A 13059-nucleotide genomic window follows, 5' to 3' on the forward strand; every position below is an offset into this window, starting at 1 on the left:
TTTACAAGCTCTTACACAACTCATGTAGTATATAAGTTTCATTTATCCAGTACTTCCCAAAACATGCATTTTCACCACAGACTTACCAGTTAAAACCGAACTGAAAGTGGAACTTATGCCAGAAGTGTGTGAAGTGAAACTTAAACACTATGCTCTCTTCAAAGCCAGTTTTTAATAAAAGCACAGTGCTGCATTCTCCATGGAGGCATGTGAGAAAAGTTTTCTTCACAAACTCCAGGTAACACAGCATGACCAATTCAAATACAAACAGTGATTTTGTGGGTGAAATATTCCTTGATCATAATTGATAAAGACAATTCAGTTATCTAATTAGGCAATGTAAGTTTTACTCAGAGTAGTGAAATTTGCTCAACTTTGAGGAGAAAATGTCTTGTTTTAAAGTTTAATTACATCACTTTGTCAACTCATATTTATTCACACTAAAACAGCCTATTTTTTAATGATTTTGAAAACCCTCACAGAGCAATGTTTCTGGAATGAAATGGGGAAGAAAAAAAAGCACATTGCAAATGGACTGCTCAGGGGTTTGAATGAGGCACAATGGGAGGCTGGAGAAAAGAGAAAACTATTTACTACTGGAGAAGACTGTTTGGTGCATGTTAAACTTTGGCCAGCAGTTCATTGTCTCTGGTGTCTATCATTTAATAGGCTAGTTGACATAATGAATGAGCCAGACCCACCTTCTGCCACTCCAGAAAGGCCCCAGCCTTATCTGAATTGAGAAGCACATTAGAGCCTCTCAGCCAATCAGGACGCAGCCCTGTAGCAAAGTGCAGGCCCGAAAGAGGAAGAGCAGAGAACTTTTGTTTTCCTCAGAGTTTAATGAAGTTGGCCTGGTCACTCAAGAAGGGATTAAAGGAGAATTTAGTGTCACTGAGCTGTGACTGCTGAAGAGGGAACTCAAGTGTTCGGGTCACTGTGTGAACAGGATGGTCTCAGTTCAGAGCTGCAGCAGGAGGAATATGGCTGGCTCTCCTCCTGCTTTACCGGGCTTTGGGAACTCTGGAAAGAGTTTTCTTATTGACAATCTGCTGCAGTCACCTTCAGCTCGTCCAGAGGGGACGGCAGGTGGACACCTGAGACGAGCTGCATGTGAACGTCCGAGGAGAATCTGGGGCTCTGAGCATGGAGTCTACCAAAGTCAGGCCCACAGTCCTCAGCACGGGAAAGATTTGGGGGGACCACTTCTGCCACACTCAGGTAAACAGTATTTTATACAAGCAGACTTAATAAGTAAATATAACATATTTGAATTATGTAAAGAATTTTAAATGTGTGAAGAGAGTGTGTGACCCGACGACAACAACTTTTGTTCTGTTCTTTCTTAAGTATTTGATTTCTTCTTTCTAACCTGTTATATTCATGTGAAGGATAAATATTGTTTAACCTGTAAAATCTGATAATTTTTTCCATTTTTAGACTTGAAAGTATTCATGGGTCAACATCCAAAAAGACCATTTACCATTAAAATGTTGCTGCTCTGCTTTTGCAAATGTTCCTAGCACATATTGCTATCAAAGTCAAGAACAACTTAAAGGCCTCTAAAATTATTAAATATATTTTTAAGTATAAATATAGGATGGGTCAGTGTAAGCAGTTTATATGCTCCATTGGGGAAATCTTACTCACTACAGTAACAATTTGTGAAATCTAACTTTTCAATATATTTTTTGGGAACTTCATAATTTAACAAATTATGATGACATTTAATAGAAAATACATTAAATGCAATGAATAAAAGAAAATCAGTACCAAATAACTTCTATTACTTTAGTTGATAACATAAATTTGAATACTTTCAGTCTTTATTTAAATAACTAGCTGCAAAACAAGTTAAGATAAATAAAATGCCTAAAATAAATTACTTTAAAACCGTGCAAACTTTACAATAATATAAAATTCAGTGTTCGGAAGATTACTTTTGAATCCAAATAGATTACAGATTGGTAGTTGTGTTAAAATCATAATAAGTAATGTTAAACTTTTTTTTAATTTAAAAGTAATGGAACCTATTACATCTGATTACTTTTTAATCACTTTGATAAAAATTTTAAAGTGGGATATAAATATAAATATAAATATAAATATAAATATAAATATAAATAGGCTACACCAAAAGAAGGCATTGCTGCTTAGTGACAAGATGCGAAGTGACTGAACAACTGTTACATTATACACACTTTTTACATACAAGAAATATATTCAGATATAACCACCAACATTTTGAGTTGAACAGTACTTTAACACATTTTTCTCAGTAAATGTATATGATTACAGTTAAATTTATTTTGCAATTCAATTCGAGGTAACTAGTTAATCTCCAACAATAAGCACATTTCTAATTATAGCATGTTCTTTAAAAGAGCCCAGTTATTATTTAAGCAATTCCTAGTTTCTGGTTGTTAGACTATGTGGTTTTAAAGTCATCCAAATACAAAATAAAAAGTTACATCTGCATGCATCACTTTAAGCTATTCACTGCTGTAAACATGTAGATAAGAAAAATTAGATGAGGTAGGACTCCAAATGCCCCAAGAAGTGGGCGGTGATCCAGTTATAGTCCCAAGTGGATCATGCCTGTCTCACCTGGTTACAACATGTCCATATCTGACTGTCCCTATCTCTCTTTGCAGGTGTACTGAGTAGTGTTTTCCTGCGGAGCCCACAGTATCTGCTGGCATGCTGCGGTGGGTCCAGCCCCCCTCCTGTCTTCTCCAGTGAGTGTTTTATGCCTCATCAGCAATGCCTCAGCTACTCTCTAAGCATTAGCAGCAGGGTCTCCCATGCTTTCCACAGCTAATTACTGATGCAATGCCAAAGAGCTAATTCTCCGCTCAACTCTGCACGGCTCTATTCATAACCATTCACGGCTGTTTAGGATGGGGAAGAGGGGTGGGTTGCAAGGCTTTTAAGAGTCCCTGGGGCCCCCTATTTTGTACTTGCAAATACACACTTTTACTAGCGCAAATATGCAGAGCTAATAAACATCTTGTCTTCTGTCATATTAAGATTATAATTACCAGGTGTGAATTCCTGCTGCTGAATAAGATATTTTGTTTCAAAGCTTACTCCCCCAGCACATTAATAAGTTTGGTTGTCAATCCCAAAAGCTTCAAGTTTAATTTTCAGGCTCATGAATTTTGAAAACATCTAGAAAACCTATACTTGTCTGTGAAATATTCAAATTTTCCTCTAAATCGTGTTTGAAGTGTCTCAGTTCATAAAACCTCAGACCTGTGTAGAGTGCCACATTATACTCTAGTAGTATTAATTGAGACAAGCAGCTGTCTTATTTTGGCACTCTCCCACAGCAATTGGAAGTTATTAGTTTCTGCAACCTATGATGGCTATTAAATGTTGTGGAAAACAGCACAAATCAAAAAGCCTTCATCCCACAGGTCCCTAGAGTCCTCTTAGTAGGCTGACACTTTCCCACAGTGCCCAGCAACACAACAATGCCAAGTCTGGCCGTGACCAATTGGCACTTTCACTCCACCATCCACACGCGACCTCACTGCAATTTTTCACTGCAGCAATGAACTCCGCTTAGCACAAAAAACTTGCCCATTTCTCTACAGAAGAGGGCTGAACCAGGAACATCCCCCGACCATTGTGTGGCTAAAGAGCTTGGTCCGCCAACCCCCCTCCTTTCTCCTGTCCTTCAACTCTCATTCCTGCCCATTGGAGACTTCTTGACTAGGACATAAAGCATTCAATGAAAGTGACTTTTATAGACTTATTCGAGCTCATCTTCACATACAAACTGGCTCCATACCTGCAAGTGAAAAGATTTAGTGTTGGGCCACTGAGCCATCGAGTAATGGCATTTCCATTGAACGGCTCTATTGTTGGTGTCCCACAGGGCTCTATAGTTGGCCCACTTGGGCAGACACACACGTTGCCCAGGGATGACCTGGTAATCAGCTATTTAAGAAAAAGCCATTGAGTCCCAATAGAGAAGTGAGAAGCATGTCCAAACCTGTTATGTGCTCCCCAGAGGTGGTCTATGTGCAGATTTGTCGTACAGATTAAAAAGGCAACATTGAATGGATTGGATAAATTGTTCCACTTGACTTTTGTTGTGCGTGCACCTGTGAGTGAAGTAGCGTGGGATTGCTCCTCACAGTTCACCAAATCCTTTTTTCTCAGTTGAAGTGGCTTTCTATTCTTTTTAGTCACCCCCAGTTTGTTAAATTGGACATATAGAAAAAGAGAAATCAAATTCGAGTGATAGAGTGAGTGTGACAAAACCAAGCATGATCTAGGGTTGAAAAGGTAGGAAACAGGGTATGGCTGGTAAAGTGGTAAATTGGATTTAGAGCCTTTAGGTCAAATATAGTTTAGATCAAGAAACACTTAGGAAAATGATCTATAGCCATATTAGCCAGTAATGTGCTGTCTCATCTCATTTCACTACATACACCCTCTTTATTCCCCTGGCTGCTACTTTTCCTTGTTATTTTAGGCTACTCACTCTCCATGGTCCACCAATGGCAATTACTAATAAGTGACCTATATCTCATGTGGTACATAGCAGCATGGGTCAAAACATTGACTTTAATAAATGCTTTTTAATGTTTCAGAGGGAGCAAATATTCGAATGTGGTCTGCTGATATAAGTCCAAAGTCACGCAGAGGGATCCTTAGGAGGGCTGTGTTCTCTGAAGAACAACGGAAGGAGCTGGAGAGAACTTTTCGGAGGCAGAAATATATCAGCAAGACAGACCGGAACAAACTAGCAGCTGATCTCAGTCTCAAAGAGTCACAGGTAAATGTAATAGAATCTCATATCCTAAAAGACATTAAGCAGACAAAAACATCTGTGTACATTCTTAGCCATATGTCATTTCACAGCTCAGATGTGACAAAGCTGAACTAAAAGTCTCCATTCTCCCGCTGCCTTAGGTAAAGATCTGGTTTCAGAACCGCCGAATGAAGTGGAGGAACTGTAAGGAAAAGGAGGTTCATAACACTCGCTCCCCTATGGATGAGCTCATGGCCCGAGGTCTTGCTCAAGAAGAGGAAGAGCCATCACAGAATCACTCTGACGCAAAAACAGAGAGATCACCATCACAGAAGAGTGTCAGGGACACATGAGAGGCTGTATTAAGTTGAAAGTAAACCAAGGACTTTCTCAAATACACAAAAACCTGTAAAAAGGCTATAATACTAGGAGTGTGATAAGAAATGGATGGATGGAATGCACTGTCTGTGAAGGCTAACACTGATAATAATAACTTTTTGATGCATGTAGATGTCATATTGCATCATATATGTAATTAGGTTCAATGCTGGGTCAATCATGTCATTGCGTTTTGCTGGCTTCAGTTAGCAATTTACTAGTTATTACACTGACAAGTCTTTCCAGGAAAGATTACCATTTTCGATTGTAATTGCAATCAGTTAAATGCACAGATGAGTCCCTTCATTTAATGCATTTACATATCAGACTTTTTTTTCATGTTTTGTCAGCTTTACATTAATACTCTACTCATAATTCAAAAGTGAAGTTAAATTTCACTTGTTATATTTTGTAAATATATTTTTTTCATGATCATGAATACATAGATCAAATGTAAATAAAGTGTTTCAATAAATCCTCACTTCCACATTGCTTGTTCTTACTATGTTGGGCTCTTTGGAGCAAAACCATTTTTATGTTACTGAACACAATTCTAGACACCATTTTTCATTTCTATTGATATATAGAGCATGTGCTACATATCAACATGAAAATGACCAGAAACAATCATGCTCACTTCAGTTTTATTTTTTGACCATTTTATGCTCAATGCTCCAAAGCAAAACTGACAATTTCTGATAACAATAATACTGTAAGAGACATGCACAATCCTCTATAGTAAATGCACATATTACAGAACAGTAAGAACATTAGGTAAGAAAAAGACCCTTTTCTAGTCAGCTAATATTTGAAGATAAAGCACCAGACTGCTTTTGTTATCACTATTAGCAGTCCAGTCCGGGAAGGATGGTGCATTTCAGGATACGGAGATAATTTTTGACTTTGTTAGAGTCCCTGCGGAAGCAATATAGTAGGTCATGATGGTCCATTGAGTTGAGTTCTCCTTGTTTATAGAAGGAAAAGGAAGAAGAGGGGACCACTCTTTCAGGAGACATGTAACCCACAGTGTTGTCAAGCACTCCCAACCGCTTCATCTGAGATACACAGAACAAACATTAAAGGCACATTATTCTTTCGTTTTACCAAGAATGCATGAAGACATGTACCATATGTATAAAAAAAGCAATTTAAATAAAGTAATATATTCCAACTAGAGTGTGACATATTGCAAGCCTTAAAGCGGCAGTTGGTAACTTCTGTAAACTGTTGTTTTTTGTTGTTTTTTTTTCATATTTGCTGAACTTGTGGCTCACTGTATCCTGACAGTATCACATGAGACAAATAATCTGAAAAACAAAGTCATAGTCCCCTGTATCTCCTCCTAGTGCTGCTAATGGCATTTACAAAAATCCACCATGAAGACACATACAGTATGTCATAGTATGCGAAAAAGACACACTTAAAGTGATAAAGTGATACATTCCAACTAGAATTTAAATCCAACTATAAAACACTGCAAATTACCATGCCTTAACATATAATCCTATAATCTATACAATCACTGTTTGGTATAACCACACAACACATGCGCAACTAGAAGTATGCCCTTACCTTCTCAGCCATTATTGCCACCCCCTCCCACAGCTCATGCACCATATCACTGATCTGCAGTGCCTTGTTGTAACTGTGGTGGTTGAAGTCTTGATTCTGGTCCTGAGACATGCTCTGGTGGAGTTGAGTCAGGGGGTCACCCCAGGCCTCCAGCAGGCTCAAGATCACCGCTATTAGTTGTTCTCGCTGAAAATCAAAGAGTTGTTCAAACAACTTGATGGTGAAATACTTCTCAACTTTATATCATGTCAGACAAGATGTAGTGACATCATTTATACCAGGAGTGGCCATGAGCATATGTTATATCAATAACATGAGTGCTCACCCCCAGCCTCTGTGCATTCTCCTTATCGTCTGGTGTTAGTATGCCATATGTGTGGCACTTGTGTTTTCCTAAGAGGTTCTTCCTGGGAAAGAAGAATTGCTCCTGCAAACATGGACACACATATCACACATGGTGATATCAAAACCGCCAACACAAACCGGGGTGATTGATGATGGGGTCGGAAGGTTTGATGGATGGTGATGGATGGTCAATGTCAGACTCAAAATAAAAGAACTCACAAAGTCAGAGTGCAGATCGCTGGAGATGCCATGCATTCTTGAAGACTGTTGCATGACCCTGTCAAAGAGATCAGCCAGAGTAGGAATATGGCATCCAGCCTTTCCATAGGCACAGATCGGGGCTGTGACAACCGTCATTGAGAGCTCCAGGTGCATCAGTGTAAGAGCAGCAAGCCAAACTGAGACGAAACCAAAACTTTTAGACACTAACAGTCATAACAATACATATTAATACAAACTTTGTGTTATTTTGCCATCTTACCCTTTTTCATGGTTCCTTTCTTGCAGTGGAGGACCTGATGATGAGTAGAGCTCTTCTCGCACAAGAGTAACTCTTGAAGTCATACAGTGATGACACTGACTAAACAAATAGGCCAATACAGGATAAAATTTGATCTTTAGCTTTGTACGTCATACTCTTCGCTTAATTAACTGCTCAACCCAGAGCAGTCAAAGCTTACCCAGGCAGAACAGATACTATACCCTGTAGACAGGCTTTCGCTATTACTCAATTCAAAGTAATAAGCATTTTAGTGTATGGGATGAATAAAAACTTTCTCTAAGCATTGAATACAGTAAAACTTAATAAAACTTAATGATCTTGATGAAAGTCCCTGGGTGTAGATTTCATGCACCCCTCAATATTTAAGGAATGCGCATTTGCTGGAATTTTAGTGTTTGATGCTCAAATATTGGAGGGGACCACCCCAAAATCCTCCTGTTTCATATGTGTTTAGCATTTTACCATCTGTCAGGAGCACAGCATTAAAATTAACATCACAAATTAAGTATGAAATAAGAACACTTATAAACAGCCCTAGCTAGAACGGTTCAGCCTGGTCGTGAAAACGAGGCTATTCAAATGTAAAGTGAGTAATTTATCTTCTCGTTAGTGCTGCATAGTATGGCCAAGACCCTGGGCCATCTAATCTACAGTGAATGCAGTCATGAATCATTCTGCAGTTTTACTTCTTTTACAAAGCCACTTTCCACATTATGGTGTGACCTATTTGTAAATGCAAAAATGTTCAAGGTAAAAAGGTATAAAATCCCCATTTAAATGAACACATGCATGTTTTTTTTTGTATCACATTATACGTCATTTCTCAACCTTTTCAATATTTGTAACGACTAGAAGGGCATGGTACCATTATACTGAACCAGTGCTCAGTTTCTCCATCAGTGTGCCACCTTGTGGAGAAAAGCGTGATAAGACAAGAAGCCAACAGATTTTCAAGACCCTCTCATGACTATTGCCCTCAGCTCTGTGCTTTAAAGGGCTAAGCAGTAGGGTCAACAAAAGTTTAACCATTGCATTACACATACCATAGTATAGTTTTGCAAAACATTTTATTGTCATCTTTTGTCACATAACAATGATAAAAAATGTCATAAATACACCAATAGCCTTATAGAATCTACAATCAATTTACAATAATTAATACTATTTACAGGTTAGAGTGCATTCTATTACTGTGTGCTGTCAGAGCAGGGATGAGACAGTGAGCTGCTATGGGAGGCAGACGGTGCTGATATGCAGCTGTTGTTATATCCATTTAGCTTACTTTAAAATTCTCACACCCAATGCTGAGAAACTCTCCATCTCAAAATTTCCCCTTAATTTTGTTTTGATTTGTGTGTCTTAAGTGTGGAATTACATTTGTTCTTATGCAAATTCACACTTCAAACACACATGCAGAGCTCCAGTTTTTACATTTGAGTCTCAATCCACTCAACATCTGTGATGCTTCCATTTGCGTGTAGCCACAGCGATGTTTGCGTCTTTTTTGTGCCAGGGGAAGAGACGAGTGAGAGCAAGGGCGCCATCAGGCTGCACCGAGCCGGTCAGTACGTAAAGCTGTGACCGTCCGGGGCGCACAAGGGCATTGGCACATCGAAGGTTGATGAGGAGCCACTGCTGGAGGAGGTACTGGGTGTCGTAAGGCAGGAGAGGACCCTGGCGGATAAACTCCACACGACCTTCAACTTCATATTCTGGCTCTCCTGTTGGTAGGCGACGGCGATGAAGTTTGGCAGTCACGGCTGTGGAGAAGAGAAAAAAAAAATCAATCAGCTGTGTTGGAAAATTACACAAAATTGCGGAATAAAACATGCACAAACAGGACACACACCACCAAACCACAGCGTAGTGAAATTATTCTGAAACTTACCAAAGTCATACTGGCAAAAAGCATCCAAGACTGTTTTCATTGCAGGAGCCTCTTCCACAGATGGGCAGTTTTGGCAGGCAGGTTTGGGTAAGTCTGTGAAAACAAATTAAACATAATTTAACAAAACTGCAGGGCACAGTAATTATAGGAACTCTAAAAGAGAAAGTGCTTGGTAGTCCTTTCTGCCAATGGGATGACAAGGCAATAAAGTTAAACAGAGTTCTAATAATTAGTCTGTGGTTGCTGCATACCTTTGGCAAAGTGACTGAACTTCGTAAGGTGAGAGAGGCACATATCTTCCTCTGCAGGAAAACGGTCACAATCAAGTGCCTCAGGCCATTGGTGACCCTGGCAGGCAAGCACAGGGGCACAGCTGTCCCTCACTGCCACACACAGACTGCGGCACGGTTGGATAAAACTGGAGGAAAGAAAGACAGTATGTTAAACAAAATGACTGCAATAATGACAAAAAACAAGGTGTATTTCAGGGAAAATAAATAAAGATAGTTAGAAGAACGCAAAATGTAAAATCTCCTTACGTGTCAAGACAGTCGGGGGCAAGGAGGGAGCAGAGGAAGGCCTGAGCTTGAGGGTGGCAGCCCGTCTGCAACAGAGGCCTCCAATCCTCTGACCGTGGTACCACCTCGCCCTCTAGGTTGCTGTGACCCAAGAAGTTAGGCAGCCGCATCTCAGAATATCCAACATCCTTGCACACTTTCATCTGATTTGGAATAGCGACGCAACGAGTGGACTGACCCATGTCGAACGCCATTAAAGGACACGCTAGAGCCAGGAGAGCCAAGGTGAAGAACGCAGCCATACTGAAGGGTTTGCAAAATCCAGAGTCCACACCAGAGTGATTTTACTGAGGTTGTTTGTTGTCAGAAGCCTCTTCTGTCCTTGACTGGCTTTGTGGCTGCTGCTGCTTGCTTTATATACAGCAAGGTCAGCCAGACCCATCAGTCTGTAAGTCTGTTATCAACTACCTATCAAAGACGCAGAGACGATGTGTTTGGAGACAACGACTTGTTTTGTGATGACTGCAGACAGAGGGGGGTAATAAGCAGATGGAGGGCGTGTGTGAGGGGGGAATAGGGAGGGGGGACAATGGGCAATCACAACCCAGCTTTCACTGAGTGAGGCCCAGTTACAGAATCTGCTTCCATAGCAAAGACCGGAGGAAGAAAAATAAAGTGAAAACCTCATGGAAAAGAAGTTAAAAAAGCTGACTCTAGGTGTTCAAAGTCTGCAATATGTGGTTAATACAAGTGCTGCTTTCTGGCACAAAATCTTTACCATTTCAATTGTGAATCTTATTTTGTTCATTTCCTATATTATATTTGCTTTGGGCACAATAATTAAAGTATACAGCCATTTTTTTGCATTGGCTGATCTGTAAAACAACTAAATCCCATAAAGAGGCTTTGCTGAGGGTCACAAAATGCATCTGAGGTTTATGTAGGCAGACGGGCAGTCTCCTTCATATTGCTAGTCTCTTTCATGTGTCCCTGCTTTCTAATTGGAGGATTTTATCAAAAGGTTCTCATTAGCAAAGGAGCGTCTCTTTAGGCTCACCTGCCTTTGATCTGCCAATAACACAAACACATGAAAAATACTATTAGCCTACCTCTTTGGCTCATTCGATCTGGCACTCGACATAAAAATCTGACTTGAAGTTTAGGGCTCATGAAATAAGGACATATACATATATTTTCTATATACAAGATTTCAACATATCTCATAAGAATGGTACATTGCCATAAATAACCAGAGCAACATCTGTCGTCAGGCAGACGTATACACACTCAGTCATAACATGCCAACTTCCATTCAAGACAGCAGAGATTTCGTTCTGAGATGCAGACCAGAGGCACAGACATAAGCGCTAATTTGTCTCGCTCTCTCTTTAACAATAGAGCTACATTACAGAATCATCGGATTTGTTTGGATGTCGTCTGTCTGCAGATTTAGATGTGTATCTGGGGCCAATGCCTCTGGGCCTTTTGTAGACTTTCCCTCATGAATCAGAGGTCTCTATCCCACCCAGCCTGCCATGCTCATTGTGGATTCAGACATGCCAAAGTAAACCCCACTCTACTTGGCCCTACTCTCATTTCTGTGCCTGTATACCAGCCCCGTCTGCAGCAAGGTCTACGCTCTTGAAGCCAGCCAGAGCCCTTCATAGGCCCCAGCTAAGCCAACTTTTACAGCCTGATCTGATGAGTGGAGGCTGGTTCCAGTTCGGGTAGACGAGTACTGCCTGTAAGAGGGGGACTAACTGGGCAATTAGAGTCACAGACCAATTTAGGAGAACAATAGGTCCACACATTTAACAAGCTCCCCCTGCCAGGAGCCCAGCAGGGGTCTGTTGTTGGGCCTAATGGCTGCCCTGTAGACACAGTGTCTGTCTTGGTAATGTGTGGCCTGCCCCTGCCTCGGTTAATGAGAAGGTGATAGGAGTGTGAGATGAATGGTTGGGCACCTGTCTGTCAACCATACCTTACCCCTGAACTAGAGAGCAGAACTACAGTATCTTGATGTACACTGAACCAAAAGACATTCTTCTTAGAAGTTCAACACATTCAGCAGATTTCAGCTTTGGTATCTTTGCAAATGCATTTGATTCTGTTCCAATTCATCCAACTATTAAAAAAAAAAAGTTTATTTTGTGCTAAATATCTGGCAAAATCAATCTTTAAAATCACAACACCGTATTGCCATTTTTTCTACCATACAAACAGGGCATTGATCTTTATAATTTTTGTACTCACAGTGTGCTTGCAGCTAAAGGCAAGTTAGATTTAAGCCTTTGTTGGACCTTGTAATGCTACTCGCAATGAAATGTAAGACCAATTTTACGCTGACCAAAATTGTAAAGAACCAACACTAATTATAACGGTTAGGGCCAAGTTTGCCCAAATGTTGAAACATAATATATGACTTTTTTTCCACGGTGGAAACAAAAGTAGAATAGAAATGGGAAATATCTAGGGTTTGTAGGGGTTTTCTTGAGTTTGTGTGTTTCACTCTGCATGTGGGATCCCACTGACTTGATTTCGATCATGCCAAGTTTGGAAAACTTTTTGCATAAAATATGCAGAGCCTCATATGTATTGCATTGCTGAAACCTTGCCCAGTTAGTGACAAAGTTAGCAGACAATCGATCCTCGGCTTTGAGCATCCCAGCCAGCAACAAAACATAAGTTTTGTTGGTTCCATTTTCCTGATGTGACATAAATGCTAGCAGCATTCAGTAAACTTGTTACAGAAAATAAATTTTGTCAAAATATTTTGAGATTTTACAATGCAATCTCAGAAAAAAAACTATTCAAAAATCCTTTAAAGCTTTTTGAACTACAAAACAAGGGCTTATTTTTATAATAATGAATTCAGTGACTTGTATGACTTTAAGGATCTGAGAGAACCCTGTACTTGGCAGTTATTTTGTTTCAGCTCTATGCAATGTCAATATACTGAGTTGGTTTAGGAATCATGTTTGCTAGTGCACATTATCCAGAATTTATCTTTGGCAGAGATAGCTGCTGTAGCATATGTGTCATGTTTACAATCACAACAATGTCAGTCTGTAATTTCTCCATTTAAACAAGA

At 39.9% G+C, this 13059-nt stretch overlaps 3 protein-coding genes across 3 annotated transcripts; 1 reads left to right on the plus strand and 2 right to left on the minus strand.

Annotated features, from left to right (window-relative positions):
- Positions 1-950: 950 nt before the first annotated feature.
- dbx2 (developing brain homeobox 2) lies at positions 951-5310 on the plus strand. Its single transcript, XM_042495505.1, has 4 exons — positions 951-1221; positions 2655-2738; positions 4605-4789; positions 4927-5310. The coding sequence occupies exons 1-4, from the start codon at positions 951-953 to the stop codon at positions 5116-5118; spliced, it is 732 nt and encodes a 243-aa protein (XP_042351439.1). The 3' UTR covers positions 5119-5310.
- A 678-nt stretch (positions 5311-5988) lies between these two features.
- Positions 5989-7551, minus strand: LOC121950753 (prolactin-like). Its single transcript, XM_042496854.1, has 5 exons — positions 7542-7551; positions 7280-7458; positions 7041-7142; positions 6716-6901; positions 5989-6198 (listed from the first exon to the last, which is right to left on the minus strand). The coding sequence occupies exons 1-5, from the start codon at positions 7549-7551 to the stop codon at positions 5989-5991; spliced, it is 687 nt and encodes a 228-aa protein (XP_042352788.1).
- Positions 7552-9011: 1460 nt separating this feature from the next.
- Positions 9012-10270, minus strand: szl (sizzled). Its single transcript, XM_042496853.1, has 4 exons — positions 9990-10270; positions 9702-9868; positions 9451-9543; positions 9012-9322 (listed from the first exon to the last, which is right to left on the minus strand). Exons 1-4 carry the CDS (start codon positions 10268-10270, stop codon positions 9012-9014), a joined length of 852 nt encoding a protein of 283 aa, XP_042352787.1.
- Positions 10271-13059: the final 2789 nt, after the last annotated feature.

This window comes from Plectropomus leopardus, chromosome 11, assembly GCF_008729295.1.
Source record: "Plectropomus leopardus isolate mb chromosome 11, YSFRI_Pleo_2.0, whole genome shotgun sequence".
NCBI lineage: Eukaryota > Metazoa > Chordata > Actinopteri > Perciformes > Serranidae > Plectropomus > Plectropomus leopardus.